The sequence below is a fragment of the Gallinula chloropus genome, assembly GCF_964237585.1.
Source record: "Gallinula chloropus genome assembly, chromosome: 3".
NCBI lineage: Eukaryota > Metazoa > Chordata > Aves > Gruiformes > Rallidae > Gallinula > Gallinula chloropus.
The window spans coordinates 122,481,475-122,506,047 of NC_140087.1; the positions used below are offsets into that span (position 1 = coordinate 122,481,475).

Consider the following 24,573-nt stretch of genomic DNA (forward strand, 5'->3'; position numbering starts at 1 on the left):
CTGGGGGAACGTTCCCCGCAGGGGATGAGGAGCTGAGCTGCTGCTGCTGCTGCTGCAGTGACAGGGTGGTGCTCAGGAGGAAGGCAGAGCCCTCCTCCTCAGCAGGGTCCTCCAGCAGACACACAGTGTGCAGGGGGGTCTGACCCACCCTCACTGAAGTTCTTCCAGCGTCTGGCAGTGCCCCCGGCACGAGGTGCTGTGACCATGTGGCTTCAGGTCTGGGAGCAGGTGGAGTCCCCGTGGCTGGAGGTTTTCAGGGTGCCAGATTATCTCTGGGCTACTTGTCCCACCAAAGGCTGGACCAGGTGGGCCTGGGAGGCCCCTTCCCACCGGGGCTGTTCTGTGGTTCTGTGAGATGAGCCTTGTGCTGTGAAATGCACGTGGCTGGGTGAGAAGTGAGGAGGCTGGGAGAGCAGACGGGCCCCAGAGCTGGGGCTTGGCAGGGTGTTCACAGAGGGACTCCCCTGACATGGCACTGAGTGGGCTGCAGCCAACCTGTTTGCCTTGCCTCTGCTTTTAAGCTCTGTTGGGAGCCCAGACTGGTTTGCTGTGGTGCAGACAACCATCATCTTCAAACGCCCATCAGAGGAGGCCCTGCATGCACGTCCTCTGCGCACACAGGCTCGGAGCATCGCCTGAGTGGTGAACTCTGCAAGGCTCCCCTGCGACCTCCTCATCCTCTTGCAGAAAAGGGCTTACAGAGTGGAACGGGCCAAGCCCCTGCCAGGCCTGGCTGAGGAGCAGCAGCCCCTCTGGGTGCTGATCTCCAGCTTCCTGACCTGCCACTTCTTTGTTTAACCAGCTTTGCCCATTTCCCTTCCCCAAAGTGGGTAATTCACATTTAACTCCATCTCCAGTGCCTCAGAGCATCACCTCACCTGTCTGGCAGGAGAGCTGCCTGATGCTGTGTGCTTGTGCTCTGGGTCTCCAGCCTTCCACCTCTTCCCAGCGTGTGATGAGCTGCTGTGCTGGTCAGTGGGTGGTCGGTGCCCTCAGCTCTGGGGAATAACGTGACCCCAGGAGCTGGACATTCCTCTGCTGCTCTCCCCCTGGGCAGAGCTCGTGTTCCCACACTGTGTCCACTGTGGAAGTCTTGTCTGGTCTGGAAGAAGATGATGGAGTGAAACTCGAGCCAGAGTGACCCACAGCACGTGTCCCTGTGCCTCTTGCTCTGTAGCTCCAGCTGAGCCCCTGCAGGTACCCTGTACCCAAGGAAACACTGGGGGGGGGGGTTGTTTGCCTTTTTTTCATGTCAACACCCAGAAGTTCTCTCAGGATGCATCTTTTAGATCGTGCTCCACCAGGAATGCTCCTGTTCCTCTGTGGGCAGGACCTAGCCCACCTATTCCTGTAACCTGAGGAGGGGGATGCCACAGAAGGTGCCAGGAGATGCCATGCCAGGAGTTAATCCTGGGTCAGGAGGGGGCTGGGTGTCAGGCCTGACCTGCTTTCCTTGGCCACACACAGGCTGTTGGGAGCAGCAGAACCACCTTTTCCTGTGGGATAAGGGAGAGAAAGTCAACAGCTTGTGCTAAGTGGGTGAAGTGGCTCTGAAGGTGACACACTGATCAGAGTGTGAGGAGCCCTCTGCACTGCCCGGGCTCTGAAGGAACAGGAGTGTGGTGCTGGCAGGGGAGCCTCTCAGCCCTGCTGACAAGCAGCAGATGCCCAGCTCAGAGCAGCAGCACCGGGTCGCTCGGTGAAGCCAGGTGATGCTCCTGGGTTTGTGGTGGGTCCCATCTGGCAGCTCTCCTCAGGTTGCCTCCTGATTCGTGGCACATGTAGAGACCCAGCACCCAGGAGCCAGCCCCACACTTCTGACCTGTTCCAGAAAGCTCTTCCTTTTCCCTGCTGAAATCCCCTTCCTGGTGCTGTCAGAGGCTGCGTGTGTCCCACCTGAGTCCTTGTCTCCTGCACTGTCCCTTGCCCAGCAGGCAGTCTGTGCTTTGGGTCGAGCTCCTGGTCCTTATCCATACCTCTCTTCCTTTCTTTTTGGTGTGGGGTGCCCAGGGCTGAGGCTCAGAGTCAAATCTGAGCCCACTTCAGTGTTCCAGTCCCACCTTCTTCTGCTTGTGTGAATTGCAGGGATCCACCTACCCCCTGTGAGCAGCCTGTCCCAGAGGCAAGCAGGGAAAGAATCCTCTCTCTTCCCTCATGTGGGCCAGGACACGCAGAGATCACAGGATCACAGGGGCTGGGAGGGACCCCCAGAGCCCCTGGGGTCCCACCCCCTGCCCAAGCAGGGTCCCCAGGACAGGGGCTGGGGTCTCTCCAGACAAGGAGACTCCACACCCCCTGGGCAGCCTGGCCCAGGGCTCCCTCACCCTCACTGGCAAGAAGTTCTTCCCCACATTGTGGGGAGCTCCCTGTGCTCCAGCTTGAGCCCATTGCCCCTTGTCCTGTCCCCACAGACACTGAGCAGAGGTCTGGCTGTCTCCAGAGCTGGTCACCACAATCCTGGCTGTAGAAGCTGCAGCAGTCAAGGGAAACAGAAGGAGCTTCTCAGCCCTGCTGCCAGGATGGGTGTTTAACTGAGGAGGACAGGAGAGGCAGTGACAGGGCTTTAGGAGCAGCATCCCTCCAGCTCAGAGCTTCTCTGCATTACAAAGGAGTGAGGCCTCTCACTGTCCTTACCCCAGGATGCAGAAAGACTTGAGAATTCAGCCTGTTTGGACGTGGGCACATCACCTCCCCCAGTGCCAGCTCCACCACCTGCTTAAAAAGCTCCTCAGGAGAATCAGTTGCCATTGGCCACCTCAGACCTCCTCCATCTGTAGAGGGAGCTGAGATGGTCAGGAAAGCCTGGGAGGTCACCAGAACATCCTCCTCCAGCCCTGGGAGCCGCTCTGGCTCACAGCTGTACCCACCAGCACCCTGGCTGGTGCAGGCAGCTCTGCTGGGAGGAACATGCAGCAGCCACTGGCCTCTGGCCGTGCCCAGGCACAGACCTCTCTGTGCCCTGCATCCCCTCAGCAGTTCAGAGGCCCCTCTGAGGTGGGTCGGGGTGCAGACCCCTGTAGCACACAGGCTTCACAGCGAGGGCCAGGAGCAGGAGGTGGAATGAGCATGGGATAAACACCGAGGAAACGAGAGGACCCTGGCACCATCCCTTGGCCATGGTTTGCTCTTCCTGGGAGGTGAGACACTTGCAGAAGTGTGTGGTGGCTCTAGACCAGCCCAGAAGGCATCTTTAGAAAGCAGAGATCATCTTACTGTCAGGTGTCAGCTCCTGTCAGGCATCCTGAGATGGCAGATGTGGGGCAGGTGCCACCACTTGTGATCACCGTGCCCGTGTGAGTACCCACCTCTTACCAAGGTCCTTACTCATCCCTCTTCAAGGATCCCCCTTTCAGAGTTCTGTTAGGAGAGATTCTGCCAGAGGTCATGGGAAGAGGCTGCTTCTCTCTGTGCTTGCTTATTCCAAAGCAGGAATGGGGTATTTATCTCCTCCTGGACCTGGGGGAGCAGGCAGGCTGCCTCAGGGGCAGGTAGTAATGTTTGCCTCCGTCCTTCCAGCTCCTCAGGCTCTCAGCTTGCAGAACCCATGCCTCTCCATAACCACTCAACAAGCCCCTGGGGATCTACCTGAGGCTCGTGGTGGGACCCAAACACACCTCTCAAAAGGTATTGTCTGTCAGACTCTGCTTGGTGCCTTTGTGCTCTGCAAAACACCTCCTTGTGGTGGCTGCCTACGGCTGCCCAAGTCTCATCAGGGTCTTATCAGCCAGCAGCATCCTGGGGGGATGAGGAGGAGTGTGGGCAGCAGGGCAGGGGCTTCTCCTGCCCCTCTGCTCTGCTCTGCCCTGGGGAGGCCTCATGGGGAGCAGGGGGTGTGGGGCTGGGCTCCCCGGGGCAGGAAGGACAGGGAGCTGCTGGAGAGGGGACAGCAAAGGGCTGTGGGGATGCTGAGGCCACCAGGACATCTCTGGGCAGAGAGGCTGAGGGACTCGGGGCTGCTCAGCCCGCAGAAGAGAAGCCTGAGGGGGATCTGCTCAGTGCTGAGCAACCCCTGAGGGGTGGGCTCAGGAGGAGGGGTCAGGCTGTGTTCAGGGGGGCCCAGGGACAGGCCAAGGGGCCGTGGGCACAGACTGGAGCAGAGGAAGTTCCCCCTGAGCCTGAGGAGGAACTTGTGTGCTGGGAGGGTGGCAGAGCCCTGGGCCAGGCTGCCCAGAGAGCTTGGGGAGTCTCCCTCCATCCCTGGAGCCACCCCAAGCCCTGATCCTGGGCTGAGGGGACCCTGCTCTGGGGGTGGCACTGGGGGGTCTCCAGAGGTCCCTGCCAGCCCCTGTGACCCTGTGATGCTGTAAGCAGGCTGAGCCACTTAGCAGGTTCCACTTGCTGCCCCTCACACTTCGGCTCAGGTCTAGCAGATGTGGTGCAAGAGGAACGTGGCACCAGTGCAGAGCTGCTGACAGGAGGGTGCTGGAAGCATCTAGAGGGACATTGTCTGGGGGGCTTCTTAGGGGAGGTCGAGATGGGGCTTGATTGCTTGTTGCAGAGTTGTACCTGGGAATACATCCAGCAGCAGGTCTTGGCTGGGCACAGGAGGGCAGGGCAGGGCGTGCTGGGCTCTGCACAGCCCCTCAGACACCCACCCTGGGCTGCAAACCCCCCACGCTGGACCAGCCCCGTTTGAGCAGGCGGGAGGTGGGACACGGGGCTCTTGGCTCTGCGGGGAGCAGCCCGTGTGCCCCCAGCCCCTGTCCCTCCCTGCAGGGTGGGTGTCTCAGGGCAGCTGGAGGTTCTGTGGGCTGGCTGAGCCACCCATGCAGGGAGCAAAGTGTCACCAGGACGTGCTGGAAGGGGCTGCCCAGAGAGGGGGTGGGTGCCCCGTCCCTGGGGGTGTCCAAGGCCAGGTTGGCTGTGGCCCTGGGCAACCTTGTGTAGCTCCAGGCCTGGAGGTTGGTGTCCCTGCCTGTGGCAGGGGGTTGGGGCTCTGGGACCCTTGGGGTCCCTCCCAGCCCAGCCCAGGCTGGGATTCTCTGTACCAGCTGGTTTGTCAGGGCTCAGGGCTGCGTCCCAGCTCTGCTCCTCCAAACCTGCAGCGTGTCTGGGGCTCTCAGGGAACAAGGGAGCAGAGAGCAGTTCCCCCCTTCAGAAATTCCTCCTGTTTCTGCTCTGTCAGGCCAGGAGTGTCTGACTGACGAGCCCCCCAGGAGTGGCTCCTGGTGTGAGCCCTCGATGGAAACGCTGGTCGCTGACTCAGCAAAGGGCCGTGTTGCTGCAGCCAGAGGCACCATCGCGCCTCAGCAGCACCAGATGAAGGCAGCAGGGTCCCTGGGGCTGCCTCCTGGGAGCTGAAGGGGGTTCAGAGCCACATTCCAAGGTGCTCAGAGCAGCCTGGCTGCTGTTCAGAGGCTTGGCTGCTTTTGGGAAGCCAAACTTGTTCCAAACATCAGAATTTCATGTAGCTGGGATAAATGATGGGTGGAAGTGGCAGAAGTGGCAGGTTTGCCTGTCTGTGGACACCAAATTCATCCCAAACCCAGGAAGGATGGGGCTCAGCCTGCCTTTGGCTCTCCTCTGTGCTGAGCAGGGCGTCAGGAGACAGCAGTGGGGCTGGGAATGCAGCTGATGCTGTGATACTGATGCACTTGGCAGTGGTGCTGCAGCAGGACAGAAGCTAAACATCCAGCTAAATCCCCTCCTTCCCAAGAGCATCTTCCACCTGTTCACCCCTTCGTGGAGCTTTCTGCCTCCCCCCACACTAACCTGGTCCAGCTGCCACCAGCAGCCTGGCCCAGGAGCAGGGGGCTGCCCTTGCTCTGCTTTCTGCCTCCAACAGTCAGAGCAAGGAGGGAGCAATTTATTTGCAGGTGAAGCTGGGAGGGGCAGAAAGTGGCTAGAACCACAGAACCACAGAACCTCCTGGGTTGGAACAGACCCTTCAGATCGTGGGGTCCAAGCACAGCCTCAGCTGCCCAGCCCACCTCCAGACCATGTCCCCAGGGACGTGCAGATGGAGCCCTGCAGGTACCTGCCCTTGGGGTGGCTGGAGAAGGAGAACTGCTGCTGTGGGGTTTAATTGCATCCTGTTGGGAGGTTCCCAGGGTTCCCTGTAGATAGGTGTAGACACTGATTATAGCTCTGGGGAGACCCCAGCAGCGCTGCCTCCAGCTCGGGGGGCCCCAGGACAAGGGGGACACGGAGCTGTGGGAGCCCCAGGAGCCCTGGAGATGATGGGGGGCTGGAGCCCCTCTGCTCTGGAGCCAGGCTGGCAGAGCCTTTGGCAGCTGCTCTGCTGGGAATGGGATTTTCAGACTGGCTGGATGAATGGGAGTTTCACTTTTTTGTGAACTAAAACATGAAACCCCAAGAAGCTGAAGGAGCCCTGAGCAGTGCTGCTCTGCAGCCCCTGCACACCTTGCAGAGCATCCTCCACCCTCCTCACCCTCTGCTTTCGGTGGGAAACCTCCAGATGGGCCACGGACCCTTCAGACCCCAGCATTTCAGTGGCTGCATTTCACATGGGGCAGGGAGCTCCCATCATCTCTAAAATGCCACAGGCAGAATGAGCCCAGAGAAGGTTTTTCCCAGAGCACAGGAGCTGGGGGAACAGTCAGGGAGCTGTGGCCAGGGTGGGCTGCACACCCCTTCCACATCTCCCTGTGTAACAGCACAGGTTTGGTGCTCTCCATCTGGTGAGATGTGAGTTCCCAGATGGGAAGATCCGATGGATTCAGTGGTGTTGGAGAGGAGCTCTGGGGAGGAGGACCTGGGGTGCTGGTGGGTGACAGGGTGGCCATGAGCCAGCAGTGTGCCCTGGGGCTGAGAGAGACAATGGGATCCTGGGGGCTTCAGGAGGAGTGTGGGCAGCAGGTGACAGGAGGGGATCCTCCCCCTCTGCTCTGCCCTGGCCAGGCCCCACTGGAGTGTTGTGTCCAGGGCTGGGCTCCCTGGGATCAACCAGCCAGGGATCTCCTGGAGAGAGTCCAGAGCAGGGACAGAGATGCTGAAGGGCTGGAGCATCTCCCCTGGGAGGAAAGGCTGAGGGAGCTGGGGCTGTTCAGCCTGCAGAGAAGAGCCTGAGAGGGGATCTGATCACTGGGGATCAAGAGCTGAAGGGTGGGACCCAGGGGGCCATGGGCAGCCTCTGCTCAGTGTCTGTGGGGACAGGACAAGGGGCGATGGGCTCAAGTTGGAGCCCAGGGAGTTCCCCCCAATGTGGGGAAGAACTTCTTCCCAGTGAGGGTGAGGGAGCCCTGGGACAGGCTGCCCAGGGGGTGTGGAGTCTCCTTCTCTGGAGAGATCCCAGCCCCTGTCCTAGGGACCCTGCTTGGGCAGGGGGTGGGACCCCAGGGGCTCTGGGGGGCCCTGCCAGCCCCTGTGACTCTGTGATTCTAACACAGATGCTTTGCCTGGAGTTGTCCCCTATGATACAACAAAACACAGCCTTTCTCTGGTCTTCACAGCCAAGGAGCCTGTGTGAATGGATGGAGGTGTCTGTGTCTCCTGTAGGGCTGGGCCAGGCCCAGCAAAGCTATTGGCTTTAGCTAATTTCTCCTCAATTGCCTCAGGAAGGGATCTTTGTCCTCCTGGTGTGGTCAGTGTGCCCTGCTCTTCGTTCAGTAATTCAGTTCCCAGGGACAGCCTGTCCCCTGTCCCCACCAAGGGGGGTTCCCCCTTCGAACACCCTTTGCCCCCCGAGCCGGCTCAGCCCACGGGTCCGGCCGCATCCCCACCCCGCGGAGCCACCATCGAGTGTCAGAGTTGTATCTCCCTCCTGCTCGTGTATCTGCCACATGAAAGGACGGGTGGGTCGTTCCCTGGTGCTCCCTGTGTGTGTCTGAGCCGTTGGAGGCCCCAGAGCTGTGTTGGCAGAGGACACATCCCCTCCCTCGCTCGCTGCGTAGCTTGTGTGGACAGGTGGACTCTCCTGGAGTGGGATGGGGCAGACCCAGTTTAAATCCCAGAATCCCAGCCTGGGCTGGGCTGGGAGGGACCCCAAGGGTCCCAGAGCTCCAACCCCCTGCCACAGGCAGGGACACCAACCTCCAGGCCTGGAGCTACACAAGGGTGCCCAGGGCCCCAGCCAACCTGGCCTTGGACACCCCCAGGGACGGGGCACCCACCCCCTCTCTGGGCAGCCCCTTCCAGCCCCTCACCACTCTCTCCCTTGTCCCACCCGAGGTGTTTTATTCCCACTCACCCTCACTTGGGTATTTAGTTTCCAGTCTCCTGCTCCCACCTGCCCCTCATTGCCCTTCACCCCTCCTGCCCTTCACCCCCCAGCTTTGTCCCACTGGGTGCCCCGAGCTCTGACCTCCCAGCCCCTCTCCGTGGACACTCTCCATCTCTGCAGCACCCCTGCTGCCCCTTGTGGGGCAGCTTTAAGCTCTGCAGCCCCAGGTGCTCTGTGCTTGCTTGGCCAGCCCAGTGGCTCTTCTGACAGCTCCGATGTGCCTTTGTTCTCCTCTGTTCCCACGTCCACGTTCACCTCTCTGCCCTTTCCTTCTAGCTGTCCAGCCACCAGCCCCTCCTGAGCTGCCTGAACCCACTGGTGTTCTCTGCTCTGCCATTTTTCTTTGACCCAGGTGGAGTACACTCGTTTTCTTACGTTCTGCCTCGTAGACCTGTGTGACCTCTAGAGATCCCAGACCTGGTTTAGCTGTAGTTCCAGCCACACAAAGGCTTTGGGGCAGAGACTCCAATAGCCTGAGCCTGGGCGGCTCGGAGCATCCGGCGCTGTCCCTGTGGCTGGTGTAGATGTAGCTGGGGTGGTCGGGCATGTTTGCACCCTAATACCTTCAGTGTGCCTAAATGATGCCAAAATAGGGTTAAAAGTAGAGACAAGGAAGATCCCAGCTCACCTGTGACCCTGCCCAGTGAAGATGTGCTGGTACTGTTGTCCTGCTTCCCGTGGTCCCTGGGAAGCAGCACGGGCACCCTGCTGTGCTGCTCTGCCTGGCTCGTGCCTGGTGTGGTGTAACCTGGTCCTGCTGTACAACAGGTGTGGGGAACCCAGTGTAAAACTGCGTTTACACACGGCTGGGAAGGGTTCGGGGACAGCACCCGGCTCGCCTCGGGGAGGAGGGGGTGCTTCATCCCCAGGGGGAGCTGGGGGTGCTGAGCCTGGAGGAGAGGAGGCTGAGGGGAGACCCTTCTCTGGAGAGATTCCAGCCCCTGTCCCAGGGACCCTGCTTGGACAGGGGGTTTGGACCCCAGGGGCTCTGGGGGGCCCTCCCAACCCCTCCAATGCTGTGACTCTGTGCTGGGGTGGGGGGCAGGAGATGTGGTGCACAGTTTAATGGGACCATGCAGGCAGATCATTCCTGAGGTGGGATTTCTGCTGGCAAATGGTGCTTGTGTTCCATTTCCATTCAAGCTGATGCTGCTTTCTGACTCCTGAGACAAACCAGCCCAACCCCTGCCAGGAGGTGGTGCTGGTGATGCCCACCCCTCGGGTCTGAGGTTCTTACCACCTCTGTGTGGTGGGAGGAAGCCAAGGCACTGGATGCTTTCAGCTCTGATTTTAGAGGTGGTGATAAAACCGGCACCCACTGTGGTCTGGGCCGTGTGGGAGGCAGCAGGGTACGTTCTGCTCGGGCAGGAGGCTCCAGTCAGTGCCCAGGCACGGGGCAGCTCAGCGGTTGGTGCCCTGAGGCTCCCTGAGGAGCCGGTGGAAGGGCTGGGGCTGCTGGATGCTGCCCATGGTGTGGCTCAGAGTGGCCCCACTCTCCTGGCGTGTGGGCAGGCTCAGGGAAGCTCCATGGGCACACCCACGGTGTACTGAGGTACCCCAGTGTTCCCTAACCCGTGGTGTAACCTCAACCCACAGGCTGCATCCTTTCCATGGGACCCCCAGCCACGTCCTCACGCCCCACATTGCCCGTCTGTGTGTTTTAATTTTGACCTGTTCATTTCATGGCCGTTCCTCAGGGATGTGCTCTGTGTTCATGCTGTTTTGTCTGCTCTCTTTTGCCTCCGTTGCTGCCAGGTCCCGGCGCCCCGCGGCCGCTGCCCGCCCCGCAGCTGAGGAGCATGAGCTGATAGCCTCCTATGTGAGCCGGCTGCAGAGCGGTGCACGGTTAGTGTTAGGGAGCAGGGGTGGCTCCAGGAACGCTGCTTCCTCTGGGGAGGGATGTTCCACTCCGAGGTGTTTGGCACACAGAGGGAAAGGCGCTCAGCTGCGCGCTGGGGAGGCGGGGAGGGGGCAGTTTGGGTCCCGTCCCACCCTGCTGCAGTCACCACGCTCCACAATCCCTTACACAAGCTGACCTGCAGATAGTTTTTCTCCCTGTGACCACTCTGGGCTCTCATCTCACCAGTAGAAAACCCTGATTCCCCCCTCACAGGTTCCCATACCCAGCTCTTACCCACCGGTCCTCGTGCCAGCATCGCCCTGTGACTCCCACTGCTCTCCCTGCCCCTCGTGCCTCTGCCTCCCCACCCCGATGTCCCATCCCATCAGCACCCCAGTTAAACGAGCTCTTTCCACCCCATCAGCACGACCTGCTTCCTACAGCTGCTCCTGTCTGTGCCTTTCCCAGAGCAACTGCTGGTGCTTTGAGGAGTGAGTTCCTGTCCCTCAGCTTGGGTGTCTGTGCACATCCCTGTTCCGTGGCTGTGTCTGCTCAGAGGCGTTTCCCCCTCCAGCCCCCAAACACAGCTCCCCTGTGTCACCACAGGACAGAGCTGGGGGGCTCCAGACTCCACTTTTGGACACTTTTAAATGACACCTTTAGAGAGCTGGAGCTGTGCTGGGAAGGCAGAGGAGGGTTAGTGACCTGGGGCCTTGCTCTGTCGGTGGTGTCATCCTCTGAAGAGTGTCTTGGGGGTCGGTTTCATCGCTCTCTGCACTGCCCAGCAGGCTGCTGGAGTCTCCTGGCTCTCCAGGAACAGCCAGGTTGTTCTTGGTGGTGAATCACTGCTCCCTGCTACCACCTGCCAGGAGCTGAAAGCCCATAATACTACCCACAGGGCACAAGGGATTCCAGACTCTCACCCTGGCTCAATTAGTGTAATCACAGGATCTGAGGTACAAAGGAGGGTGTCTTGAAGAGCCCTGACAGGCTGTGTGGCTTATCCCTGCCCTGGCACAACCGGTTGAGTAGAGCTGCTCACTGCTCTGGGTCTCTCAATCCAGACAGCTCCCTGCCAGCGTTACCAGAGTGCCAGCGCCTCCCAGAAGGAACCAAACACAAAGACAGTCCCTGCAGTCCCAGTTTCATGGTGTGGGGAGAGTCCTCCAGCAGCACAAGTCTGATGGAATCAGCGCTCTGCTGCCACTTCTGCTCTGCACCCCTCACCCCCTCTCACCACAGCGTCTCTGCTTCTGGCAGGCTGTGTGGAGACCCTCAGGGCACCTGCAGTGACCATCACTGGCCTTTCCCTCTCCCTCTCCCTTCCCCCCAGTACCTGGCTCTCTAAAGACATACCCTTGTACCCTTCAGAGACCAGGATGGAGACACCACTCATCTCACTGACTGTGTCCCAGTGATTAACTGCAGTTCCCATTTCAAAGGGCCCCACTCCAACCCTGACCTTGGCTTTCTTCCCCTTCCAGTCACCTTCCTTTGCTCTTTGTCTCCCAGCATCTCTTCATCCCCTGAGGCCGGGTGTTCAGAGCCTGTCAGTGGCTGGCTGGATCCCTGAGTTAGGAGTCCATTCATCCACTTGTGCCCTCCAACCAGAGAATCCATCCAAGCTCCAGAGGTGGCAAACAGAGCTCAGTGGGCGTCATTTCTCTTAGAAGAAGATGTTTTTATTGGGTCTTTTCCCTCCTGCCTGGTGGTGGTAGCAGGCCAGACTGGTGATGGTCGCCCACCCTGCCCTAAAGAGTGTGGGGTGGAGCGAGTTGTACCCACAGAGCTGAGGAGCTGTGCTGATGGCTGGGCCTTAGGTGTTCCTTCTGCTCAGCTTTCCTAGCTGAGGTTCCCCACCACCCAGTCCCCACGGAGCCTCTGCTTCAGCTCTGCTGCTCTCCAGAGAAGCTGGGCAGCCCTGCCTGGTGCAGTGACCGTGATGTGTCACCTGCCCTGCAGCTCCTGCAGAAGATCCCACACTGCATCCCTGGGTCTCACCTCTGGCTGGATGGTCTGGGTGATGAGCTGCTCAGCCAGTCTCATTCGGTGTCCTTTAAACTCTGGAAGCACCGCTGGCTGCAGCAATCCTCACTGGAGAGGAGAAGGAAAGGGGAAAGTCCTTCTCCTTAAAGCTGTCCTGGCCCCAGGGTCCTGGCTCTGGGTACCAGCGCCCGGGCGTGTGGCCCCCGGGTCAGCGCTGAGGAAGCAGCCGTGTCTTCCTCCTCCCCACATCCCAGCACCGGGACTTCCTGAGCAGTTCTGGAAGACCTCAGACCTCCCCCCCATGTTGTATCATCTTCTCCTGCACCCTTTCCTCCCTGCCCAGCTCCAGCCAATACTCTGCTGGCCCCAGCTCTTGTTTCTGTTGGCATCTGGCAGAGGGCACGGGCGTCCCACAGCAGCACAGGGTTGGGAAAAGCCCTTTGAGCCCATCAAGTCCACCCGTCCCTGTCCTGTGCTGCCCAGATCTCTCAGCACCTCATCTCCCCCCTGTTAAACACCCCCAGGGCTGGGGACTCAGCCCCTCCCTGGGCAGCCTGTGCCACAGCCCCACAACTCTGCCAGGGAAGAACTTTGCCCTCCCAGCTGAGCTGACCCTGCCCTGGGGCAGCTTGAGCCCATTGCCCCTTGGCCCATCTCCTGGCCCCTGGCTGCAGAGACCATCGCCCACCTCTCTGCACCCTCCTGGCAGGGCAGGGCAGGTGGGGAGAAGGGCTCCCCTCAGCCTCCTCTTCTCCAGGCTCAACACCCCCAGCTCCCTCAGCTGCTCCTCATGGGATCTCCCTCTGTACAGGCTGCCTTTGCCCACGTGGTTCCATCAGAACCTCCAGCCACCCTCAGTGCAGGGTGCCGATTCCTCCCCTTCCTTCAGCCAGCTCCGTTCCCCTCCCTGGCTCCTCGTGCTCCCCCAGCACGTCAGCGGCTCCGGTTGGCTCAGCTCCCCGCAGCAGCCCTGGGCTGGCCCCAGGATGACCCTTCCCTGTGCCTCCCCAGCTCAGCTCTTCCCCTCTGGGATGTCCGTGTGTCCGGCACCTCCTGCACCTCCGAAGGAAGAAGCTCAGGGACCGGCTGATGGGTGCAGCTCAGCACCGACCCACCCACCCAGACCCCCTGGCACCGGGTTTCAGAGACAGGGAACTCTCTGCTCTTCCCTTCCCGACATTCTGCTGCTGTGAAAGTCTCCACAGCCTCCTCCCTGCTGAGCTCTGGGCTTCAGCCAGGCTCATCCCTCCCCTGCTGCCTTCCCCACTCTCCAGTGCTGCTGTCCTCTTGCTTACGTGTGCGGCGGCTCCGGGACCTTTCCGTACTGGGAGCACTGGGTGCCACTGGGACTCGGCTGGGCAGGGGCAGGTTCAAGCTCACGTCCTGGGCTCCAGAGGAGCCCGGGCAGGGGGGTTGCAGGGTGGGGGTCCTTGGCTCCACAGCAGCTGTGAGGCAGCGGGATCTCCCTGGGAGGGGGTGTGGGTGCTGCTGTGGTGTGTGTGGCTCGTGTTTCACCCCGTCCCTGCTCCTCTGAGGGGTGTTGGCTGCAGAAGCGTTTCCTCAGTTCAGAGGGGTGTGGAGGGTGTTGGGAGGTACCTCAGCTCCCCATGGATCACTGTGTCCCATCTCTCCAGCCTGCCCAGGCCGCCCGGCACAGCATCCCTTCCCTCCAGTGTGGTGACCCACCACACAGCTCCATGTCCTCAGCACCACGGGTGCGCTGGCAGCCCCAGAACCCCCCTGTCCTGGGCTGCACCCCCAGCAGTGGGACCCTGGGCTGGGACAGGGGGATTCTGCCCCTCAGCTCTGCCATGGGACACAGACCCCCAGCAGCGCTGCCTCCAGCTCAGGGGGGGCCAGGACAAGGGGGACACGGAGCTGTGGGAGCCCCAGAGATGATGGGGGGCTGGAGCCCCTCTGCTCTGGAGCCAGGCTGGCAGAGCTGGGCTGGCTCAGCCCAGAGAAGAGAAGCTGCTGCTGGGGAGAGCTCCCAGCCCCTTCCCGGCCCTCGAGGGGCTCCAGGAGAGCTGGAGAGGGGCTGGTGCCCAGGGCAGGGAGGGCCAGGCCCAGGGGAACAGCCTCCAGCTGCAGGAGGGGGATGGAGAGGGGCTGGGGGGCAGGAACCCTTCCTGGGGAGGGGGCAGCCCTGGCACAGGGTGCCCAGAGAAGCTGGGGCTGCCCCGGGACCCCTGGCAGGGCTCAAGGCCGGGTTGGATGGGGCTGGGGGCACCCTGGGCTGGGGGCTGTCCCTGCCTGTGGCAGGGGGGCACTAGGGGGGTGCAGTCCCTGCCCACCCACAGCAGTTGGGGGTTCGGTGAATCTTTAGGTGAGGTACACATAAATCTGTGAAATTCAGGTAAATTGGCTGTGTGAGACTGAGCTGAGAGATGCTGGTTACCCTGGGAGGGGGTAACAAGCCCTGGGGGGGTGTCCTGTCCATGGCTGGAGCTGATCCCGACTCGCTGTGGGCTCACTGGTGCAGCCAGCGTGGGGCTGAGAGTCCCCACGGGCACCAGGGGCCTGGGACCTCCTGGGACATGCAGCACTTTGCTCACCTGCACATTAGTCCTGTTACCAGTTGGTCCTGGGTTGGCTGCACTCATTAATTCAGGGGCTTCCCTTCTAAAGGGAGCTGGTGCTGGGAGGTGCTGGGAGGTCCTGGGAGGTGCTGGGAGGTGCTGGGAGGTGCTGAGAGGTGCTGGGAGATGCTGAGAGTTGCTGGAAGGTGCTGGGAGGTGCTGAGAGGTCCTGGGAGGTGCTGGGAGGTGCTGGGAGGTGCTGGGAGATGGTGAGAGGTGCTGGAAGGTGCTGGGAGATGGTGAGAGGTGCTGGAAGGTGCTGGGAGGTGCTGAGGGGTCCTGGGAGGTGCTGGGAGGTGCTGGGAGGTGCTAAGAGGTCCTGGGAGGTGCTGAGAGGTCCTGGGAGGTGCTGGGAGGTGCTGGGAGGTGCTAAGAGGTCCTGGGAGGTGCTGAGAGGTCCTGGGAGGTGCTGGGAGATGCTGGGAGATGCTGAGAGGTGCTGGGAGGTCCTGGGAGGTGCTGGGAGATGCTGGGAGATGCTGAGAGGTGCTGGGAGGTGCTGGGAGGGCTTTGTGTGCAGTGAGATGAGAAGTGACTGCCGAGTGATTCGGTTGGAGGTTGAGCTGTGCTGACCGTTGCCGGGGTGCCAGGACCTGGCTGCCAGGCTGAGCAGCCGTGTGGGTGCTGCTGGGCGCGGGGGCTGCTCTGCGGCCTGAGGAGGGTCCCGGTGTTGCCTTTCGCTTCCCCGTGGCGGGGACCTGTCACCCTTCCTGTCTCTGTTCCTGTGCCAAATCTCAGTGTCCCTTCTTTCTGTCACCTCCTGGTGCTGTGCCTGCTGCTGGCGATGGCTGGGAATGGCTCTAACACCCCTCCCAGCCAGGGGGGTCAATGCCCCCCCAACAGAGCCCGGCTGACTCACGGAGCTTGTTCTGCATGTCAGCTGGTGGGGTTCAGCAGCAGAGCCTGTTCTCTGGTCAGCATCCTCCTGGGAATCATCCTGGGGTTCAGCAGCAGAGTCTGTTCTCTGGTCAGCATCCTCCTGGGAATCATCCTGGGGTTCAGCAGCAGAGCCTGTTCTCAGGTCAGCATCCTCCTGGGAATCATCCTGGGGTTCAGCAGCAGAGCCTGTTCTCAGGTCAGCATCCTCCTGGGAATCATCCTGGGGTTCAGCAGCAGAGCCTGTTCTCAGGTCAGCATCCTCCTGGGAATCATCCTGGGGTTCAGCAGCAGAGCCTGTTCTCAGGTCAGCATCCTCCTGGGAATCATCCTGGGGTTCAGCAGCAGAGCCTGTTCTCAGGTCAGCATCCTCCTGGGAATCATCCTGGGGTTCAGCAGCAGAGCCTGTTCTCAGGTCAGCATCCTCCTGGGAATCATCCTGACTCTGGCACGTGTCGACCTTCCTCTCCCAAGGGCAAAACTCTTCATCATTCACCTGTTTGCCCCCTTTGACCTTGAGTAAACCGAGAGGGTTGGCAGGAAGCCCCTCAGACACACAGGATAATGTAGCTACAAATGGTTGGAAACAGATTCTTTTAACCCTTTAGAACTGGGCTGTGTGGATCCTGGGGGGGAAATGCCAGCGGGTGGGAAGCCTGGGGAGCTGTTCCTGCTTCGGAAGCGGAACGAGAAGGGGAAGGATCCAGGTGTTTTCCAGCCTGACTCTGCTGTTTCCCAGCGCTGCCTCCTTGCAGCAAGACGTCCTCTCCTCTGCCATCCCCGGGGTGAGCACCGTGCAGAGGCGGCGGGCGCTGACGGGGTGTTGTGGCCTCTCCCCAGCAGCGTCCTGGACAGCCCCGGCAGGCTGGACGAGGAGCACCGGCTGATCGCCAGATACGCCGCCCGGCTGGCTGCCGAAGCTGGGAGTGCCGTAAGTGACCGTCCGCACCCCTCCTCACCCGCCGGGCAGTGCAGGGGCTTTGGGCTTCTTGGGGTTTGCTTTTCTCTCCCATTAGTAGCTTAGTGCTAATGACGGTGTGAAACTGCCTGGCGGATGCAGCAACACCTTCCTCCCTCCCAGCACGAACCGGCACCAGCTACTGAAATGGGGTCAGAGGAGGCAGGAGAATAAGCAGATTAGTCCTGCTTAGTCTGGAGCAGAGATAAATACCCAGATACCGGAGGAAAACAAGCCATGGAGCCAATCATATGGAATATATGTGTTCCAGAGGGAAGGAGCCAGAGGAGGGAAGGGAAGGAAGGAAAGGAAGGAAGGGAGGGGAGGAAAGAGGAGAGGAGAGGAGAGGAGAGGAGAGGAGAGGAGAGGAGAGGAGAGGAGAGGAGAGGAGAGGAGAGGAGAGGAGAGGAGAGGAGAGGAGAGGAGAGGAGAGGAGAGGAGAGGAGAGGAGAGGAGAGGAGAGGAGAGGAGAGGAGAGGAGAGGAGAGGAGAGGAGAGGAGAGGAGAGGAGAGGAGAGGAGAGGAGAGGAGAGGAGAGGGAAAGGAAAGGGAAGGGGAAGGGGAAAGGGAAGGGGAAAGGGAAGGGAAGGAGAAAGGAAAGGAAAAGGAGAAAGGAAGGAAGGGAAGGAAGGCGGGTTTCTCTCCCCAGTCTCTCACAGCCAGGCATTCCCTTTAGTTTCTCCTGGTCTAAGTCAGTACAAATCAACGCTGCTGTAGCAGCAAATGGCTGCAGAGAGGCTGGCGAGGGAGGACGGACTGGAATCCAACAGCCCGCTGGCTGCTGGGGGAGCTGGGCAGGGCCAGGTGGTTCTGTGGCATCGCGGGGCTGCTGCCAGCTCTGGCCACCATCTTGCAGCGTTGCCTGACGCTGGGAAGCAGCTCGGCCTGACACGCCATCAGAACCCCGGCTGCGCTTTCTGTGTGCCCGAGAGCGGGGCTCGGCCTGCCGGGGCCTGGGGCTGCCGGGGCCTCGGGCTGCCGGGGTCTCGGGGCTGCCGGGGCCTCGGGGCTGCCGGGGCCTGGGGCTGCCGGGGCCTCGGGCTGCCGGGGCCTGGGGCTGCCGGGGCCTGGGGCTGCCGGGGCCTGGGGCTGCCGGGGCCTCGGGGCTGCCGGGGTCTCGGGGCTGCCGGGGCCTCTGGGCTGCCGGGGCCTGGCTGCTCGCCATGATGGCTGCAGCACACGGTGTTGCCAGTGTTCCATGTGGGATGCAGCCCTGGCCTGCTACAGCCCCAGGCTCCAGCAGTGACCTCCCCTGAGCCTCTCACTGCCGCAGCAGAGTGTGCATCCCGCTGCTCCTTAGCGTGGCTGGAGAAGCTCGAACATCAGTGTCCTCGTTCACCTTTTCGTGACGTTTCTTCGTACAGACCCTGGCAGGTCCCTCCCTGCAAGGTGGGCAGGAGCCTGCTCAGGGTTCTCATACAGTCTGACTCTGGTGTGGATGGGACCAGAGGCTGTAAAACTCTGAGAAGAAGAACTCTGCTTCTCAGGTGTTTCCAGCCATCAGCTCCCAGGGGCTCTGCCAAACAGCGTCTTTGCCTTTGGAAGCCATTCAGGGTCAGGGTGGATGGGGCTCTGAGCACCCTGCTCCAGTGAAGATGTCCCTGCTCACTGCAGGGTGGGGCTGGGGGGCCTTGGCAGGGCCCTTCCCACCCAACACGTCTCTGACTGTGATTCTGTGAACAGGGAATGAACAAAGCCAGTGCTGCAAATAAACACCCCTGAGACCCAGTATGGGGAAGATGCTCATGGAATATTTGGTGGCCAGGCTGCCATCTCCATGGCGAGGAGGCAGTAGGATCTGCAGGCAAGGGAATGGTCTTGCATGGAAAAGAAATAGTGTAAGAGTCTGAAAATACCCTGGAAGAGGAGAAGAACTGCAGAGTCCTGGGGAGGGGCAGGAATTCCCAGTTCTTGGTGATGGAAAAGAAACACTGGCCTCCTGGTCAGGAAATGGTGAGGTGAGACAAGCCATCAGTTTAGGACAGGTAAATAACAGCCAGAGATTGCAGGAACCCACCCAGAGAGTAAATCAGCACCTGCCAAAGGGTTCCAGCCCCTGTGCTAGGGACCCTGCTTGGGTAGGGGGTGGGACCCCAGGGGCTCTGGGGGGCCCTGCCAACCCCACAGCTCTGTGAGTCTGTGATATCTCATCTCTCAGCACTGCCCTGTGCACACAGGAGATCCTGCCAATAAGGTGACTGTGCACGTTGAAAGGGGGGTGATTACCTGGGGTTTAGGTGAATATCTCCAAGCCAGATGTGTAAAGCCACCCCAAGCCCTCTGTTACCAGTGTCCTCTGCCCCAACACCCTCTCTCCAAGCCAGCGCCTCCTCATCACCTCCTCTACCTCAGCTCTTTGCTCCCCGTCCTCTGCTCTGTCCCACTCCCAGATCCTCCTGGATTACTGCTGGTGCCCTGAGCAGGCTGATCTGCAGGAGCAGAGGGCAGTGTCTGGTCTGTGAGCCCGGGGTGTCTGCTGCATCCCACTGATGGGGACTGACCCCAGGCAGGAGCAGAGGGCTGTGGGGACCACGCACTCTGAGCAGGACTCTGCTGACCCGTGCGGCCGTGCTGCTGGGAAAGCACCAGCACCTAATAAACCTGAGAGAACACTCAATTATGGAGGAGTGGGTAATTAGGCTGAGCTACGTGGATGAGTTAGGATAATTAGGTGCTTGCCCACGTTGGTCTTTTTTGAAAGGAGTGTGTGGTTGCTCTTCTCCCCTGCTAAAAGCCTCTCATCATCTCCTCGCACCTACTGTGCCCACAACCTAACCAGTACTGGGAATCCTCCCTCCAAGTCATTCCTGCTCTAGGCATTAGGTGTTGCTTCATAAATACAGCAAGGCAGCTTCCCTGCCCGTGGGATGGAGCTGCAGCTTGGCCCTTGGCTCATTCCCTCTTCCCCTGGGTGCAGCACTCACACAAACCATTTCTGGTGCTCCTTTCCTCCTCTGCTGATCACATCCAGGGTCAGGGTGGATGGGGCTCTAGTGAAGATGTCCCTGCTCACTGCAGGGTGGGACCTCTAGAGGCCCCTTCCCAGCTCACACATGCTGTGGTTTGGGTGCTCACAGGTGATGATTTCCTCTGCTTGTCTCTGTTTTCATCCACCAGCCTCGCCCACCGACAGACCTGGGCTTCAGCCTGGACGCCAACAAGCAGCAGAGGCAGCTGATAGCAGAGCTGGAAAACAAGAACAGGTAAAAGGTCACCCCTGCTCAGCCTTGTTTTATGGTGAGAGAAGAGGCTCCAGCCCTTGGGCTTTGCTGGTTGGACCCTTTCCCGTGGTGTTAACCAGGTGGTGGGTCCCCCATCTTTTGGGGAAGGGTGTAGCTGGCTCCTTACCCCCCCAGCTCAGCGGGGTGCAGCTCCAGGGGCCGCATTCCCCAGCAGCAGGTTGCTCATCTTCACCAGTGGTGTTCAATGGCTGTAACGGGCACTGAGCCCTGGGAGTGGTGCTGCCATCCGGCTCTGGAGTCTCAGACCCAGCAAACTCCTCACAGCAGTGGGAAGCAACCCAGCCTGGCTGTGCTGGAGCGAGCGGGATGGGTAGCTGGCGGGTACAGTCAGCTCAAGGAGGAGGAGCAGGGGGAGGTCTGCTGGGAGAGAAAGAAGCCTGGAGAAATCAGGAGTAGAAATAGAAGGTGGTTTCCTCCTCCTGGGCATGAGCCGGCACCGTGCACTGGCAGCCCAGAACCCCTCTGTCCTGGGCTGCACCCCCAGCAGCGGGACCCTGGGCTGGGACAGGGGGATTCTGCCCCTCAGCTCTGCCATGGGACAGACCCCCAGCAGCGCTGCCTCCAGCTCAGGGGGGGCCAGAACAAGGGGGACACGGAGCTGTGGGAGCCCCAGAGATGATGGGGGGCTGGAGCCCCTCTGCTCTGGAGCCAGGCTGGCAGAGCTGGGCTGGCTCAGCCCAGAGAAGAGAAGCTGCTGCTGGGGAGAGCTCCCAGCCCCTTCCCGGCCCTCGAGGGGCTCCAGGAGAGCTGGAGAGGGGCTGGTGCCCAGGGCAGGGAGGGCCAGGCCCAGGGGAACGGTCTCCAGCTGCAGGAGGGGGATGGAGAGGGGCTGGGGGGCAGGAACCCTTCCTGGGGAGGGGGCAGCCCTGGCACAGGGTGCCCAGAGAAGCTGGGGCTGCCCCTGGATGCCTGGCAGGGCAATAGCTGAAGGGTGGGACCCAGGGGGCCATGGGCAGCCTCTGCTCAGTGTCTGTGGGGACAGGACAAGGGGCGATGGGCTCAAGTTGGAGCCCAGGGAGTTCCCCCCCAGTCTGGGGAAGAACTTCTTGCCAGTGAGGGTGAGGGAGCCCTGGGACAGGCTGCCCAGGGGGTGTGGAGTCTCCTTCTCTGGAGAGATCCCAGCCCCTGTCCCAGGGACCCTGCTTGGGCAGGGGGTGGGACCCCAGGGGCTCTGGGGGGCCCTTCCCACCCCTCCAGTGCTGTGACTCTCTGATCCCTCAGCGAGCCCCCACCCTTTGCCTCCATCACCTCGAGCAGTTCCCTGCCTTATTCCCTCTGACCTGGCTGAGCCCTGGGGCAGGAGAGGGGGAAGCTGAGCAGTGCTGGCAGGGCCTCAGCACCATCATGCAGGTGGCTCATGCTGCAGATCAGTGTTCTTGCCTCTCAGTGCCCGTCCTGCACGGAGGGTTTGGCACCCCAGCACCTCCATACCCTGCATTAGGTGCCAGCCTGGGCTGTGTGTGTATCACAGGGCTCACAGGACTCTGTGAACCCACCTCCCTGGGGTCTGAACCTGAGCCAGACTCAAACACAACTGCTGCCCCCAGGCTGGAGACGTGCTCCCAGGGCCGGAGCAGTGCAGCCCCCGGCGTGTCCCCGCTTCAACCTCCCCCTCTCCTGCCCCACAGGGAGATCCTGCAGGAAATCCAGCGCCTGCGGCTGGAGCACGAGCAGGCGTCCCAGCCCACCCCCGAGAAGGCCCAGCAGAACCCCACGCTGCTGGCTGAGCTCCGGCTGCTGCGGTAAAGGACCGAGGGGAAGGGGGGGTGCGGGGGTCCGGCGGGGCTGGGACCGGGCAGGGACCCAGCGCGGCTCCAGTGCCCTCCAGGGCTGTTCTGAGCAGCTGGACTCTGGTCACCAGCAGCACCTGGTGTTTGGGCTTTGTTACTTTTTTTTCCCTTTCCTGAGGGGATTTACAGGTAATTAAAAACCTCCCTCGAAACGAATCCTGTTCCTGGAGTTCAGAGAACTGGTTGTGAGGGAGAAGCTGGTAGGAAAACCCGAGCAGGAAGGGGATTTCCACCTGTCCTTCCTTGTCCAAGGGAGTGGGGCTGGAGGGGACACCTTCTCCCCATCCCAGTATCACACAGAATCCCAGAGTCCCAGGGCTGGAAAAGCCCTTTGAGCTCCTGGAGTCCACCCATCCCTGTCCTGTGCTGCCCCAGATCTCTCAGCACCTCATCTCCCCCCCTGTTAAACACCCCCAGGGCTGGGGACTCAGCCCCTCCCTGGGCAGCCTGTGCCACAGCCCCACAACTCTGCCAGGGAAGAACTTTGCCCTCCCAGCTGAGCTGACCCTACCCTGGGGCAGCTTGAGCCCATTGCCCCTTGGCCCATCTCCTGGCCCCTGGCTGCAGAGACCATCGCCCACCTCTCTGCACCCTCCTGGCAGGGCAGGGGAGGTGGGGAGAAGGGCTCCCCTCAGCCTCCTCTGCTCCAGGCTCAACACCCCCAGCTCCCTCAGCTGCTCCTCAGAGGATTTGCCCTCCAGCCCCTTCCCCAGCCTGGTTGCCCTTCTCTGCACTCGCTCCAGGACCTCCCTGTCCTTCTGGTGCTGAGCAGCCCAGAACTGGACCCAGCACTCAAGATGTGCCCTCAGCTTTTGTCTCAGAACGCAGCGTTCCCATGAAGGGATTCCCACTGCCCAGGGGCTGAGTGTGGCTCGCTGGGTGTGGAGGGAGAAGCCTGGCTGCTGTGTGCAGCTCCTTGTCCTGTGCTTTGCTCTGTTGTTTCACATCAGAAGCAGGGGGGTGCTGGAAGCCAAAGCACTGTTGGGGTGAACGTCCTGAGGTGGTTTTGCAGCACCCAGAGCCTGTTTCCTGACTCTCTCCTTCATGTACCCTGAGCAGGCAGCGGAAGGATGAGCTGGAGCAGCGGATGTCTGCGCTTCAGGAGAGCAGGAGGGAGCTGATGGTGCAGCTGGAAGGGCTGATGAAACTGCTCAAAGTAAGTCCCACCCCTGAGAAAGGCACCGTGTCCTCCCCTTGCCCGGGGCGGGGGCTCCCCACTGCTGCTCCCCCCTTCCAGCCCCCGGGTCGTGGTGTTATGGGGGGTGGGGGGGGTCTGCAGCTGACCCCACTCTGGCTCCACGTGCTGAGCAGCCAGTTCCAGGCTCCTCACGTGCTGCTGCGGCCGTTGAAGCATCGGGAACCCGTGAGGGTTGGGGGGCTCTAATGAAGGTTTGGCAGTCAGCTCTGGGCAGCTCTTCCAGCTTCAGCTGGAAAGTAAACTGGGAGCTGTGGTTACTGCACTGGGGAGCACGACTGGCTGGGGGCTGGGAGCTGTGCTACACCCTGAGCGTTACCCCAGCTCTGGGGCTCTGCTTGGGAGGGTGATGGAGCTGGCTCTGGTCTGTGCTGGGTGTCCTGGTTTGTGTCTCTGGTGAGGCTCCAGTGTTCCTGTTACCAGTGCTGCTGGAGGGCAGCTCACACTGGTGCCTGTGCTCTGGAATCCTACTACGAGTTTACTCTTCCCGCCTTTAAATGGCACAAGAGCCTCTGCAGAGCGCGCTGCCCTCACCTAAAGATGCTCTGAGCAAAGCTGAAGCACAGCAAGGACACTGCAGGCAGTGGGGGGCAGGGGTTTGCAGACCAGCCGTGGGCTCTTCTCCAGAGCTCCAGAGGGGTGTGGAGCACGGGGACTGGTAAGGAATTCACGCCGCTGTGAACCTGGAGCGCAGCCGCTGCTCAGGGCAGAGCGTGTCCTGCAGCAGGAGTACAGGAGGCACGATGAAGCTCCTCTGAGGTGTCTGTCTCCCTTGGCTCCCCTGGGTCCGTGGGGGAGTTGGGGTGGTTTGAGGCAGCGGCTCTGCACACTCTGCTTGTTCCCGCTCCGCCAGCCCGTGTCCACCTTCTAAAACAGGGAGGAAAGTGACTTGCCAGGTTCCCCCGGATCCCATCAGCCCCTCACCCTGGTAAGCGGGAGTGTGGGACCCCAGACACGGGCATCCCAGCTGGGCTGGGGCTTGAGGGGAGCCCAGAACCCGCTGCACCAGCAGCAGTCTGGATCTCTGACCCCCCTCCGAGCATCCCCTCGCACACACGTGGGGTGCTGGTCTGGGGAGCTGCCTGGGGAGCTGCGCTGCCGGGCTGAGCTCTGGTGGGACGGGCTGAGCTCTGGTGGGACAGGCTGAGCTCTGGTGGGATGGGCTGAGCTCTGGTGGGATGGGCTGAGCTCTGGTGGGACCGGCTGAGCTCTGGTGGGATGGGCTGAGCTCTGGTGGGACGGGCTGAGCTCTGGTGGGACCGGCTGAGCTCTGGTGGGACGGGCTGAGCTCTGGTGGGACCGGCTGAGCTCTGGTGGGACCCGCTGAGCTCTGGTGGGACAGGCTGAGCTCTGGTGGGACCCGCTGAGCTCTGGTGGGACACACTCTGTGTTGTGGTGCTGAGCTCTGGTGGGACATGCTCTGTGGACCCCCAGGGCCCTCACAAGCCTTCCTGAAGGAATTCTCTCCCATCACCAAAGCCCCGAGGGCCGGGTGGGCTGTGGTGTGCCGAGTTCAGCGTTAGGGTTGGGCTTTGCCGTGGGTGCCCTCCCACACCCCACTGCCAGCGGGTGACACGGCTGTGAGGGGTCTCAGGAACTTGGTGGTGTTCCCCAGAGTTCTGGTGGGTCAGCTCTGCCCCAAGGGCTGTCACCAGGATCTGCTGCCGTGTCACCCCGTGGGCTGTGGCACCTCAGCTCCGTGTGTCCGGGTGAGCAGGGCTCAAGGCCAGGATGGGGCTTTGGGCACCCTGGGCTGGGGGGTGTCCCTGCCCATGTCAGGGAGCACTGGGGGACTCTGAGGGCCCTGCCCACCCAACCCAGGCCAGGGTTCAGTGATTCTCTGAAGGCCCTTGCAGATGGGAGGCCTCAGCCCATCAGTGCTGTCACCAGCAGCTGCCTTGCAGGGGTTTGTATCTTCTCCTCCT

General features: G+C 61.3%; 1 protein-coding gene across 1 annotated transcript in view; it reads left to right on the top strand.

Moving 5' to 3' along the window:
* DTNB (dystrobrevin beta) overlaps nucleotides 1-24,573 on the top strand; it is a 123,757-nt gene that overhangs the window by 56,963 nt on the left and 42,221 nt on the right. Inside the window, exons 12-16 of the mRNA XM_084261740.1 lie at nucleotides 9,938-10,027; nucleotides 16,304-16,394; nucleotides 19,539-19,624; nucleotides 21,292-21,405; nucleotides 22,513-22,609. Of these exons, the coding sequence (XP_084117866.1) occupies nucleotides 9,938-10,027; nucleotides 16,304-16,394; nucleotides 19,539-19,624; nucleotides 21,292-21,405; nucleotides 22,513-22,609 (478 nt within the window). The remainder of the gene's footprint in view (nucleotides 1-9,937; nucleotides 10,028-16,303; nucleotides 16,395-19,538; nucleotides 19,625-21,291; nucleotides 21,406-22,512; nucleotides 22,610-24,573) is intronic.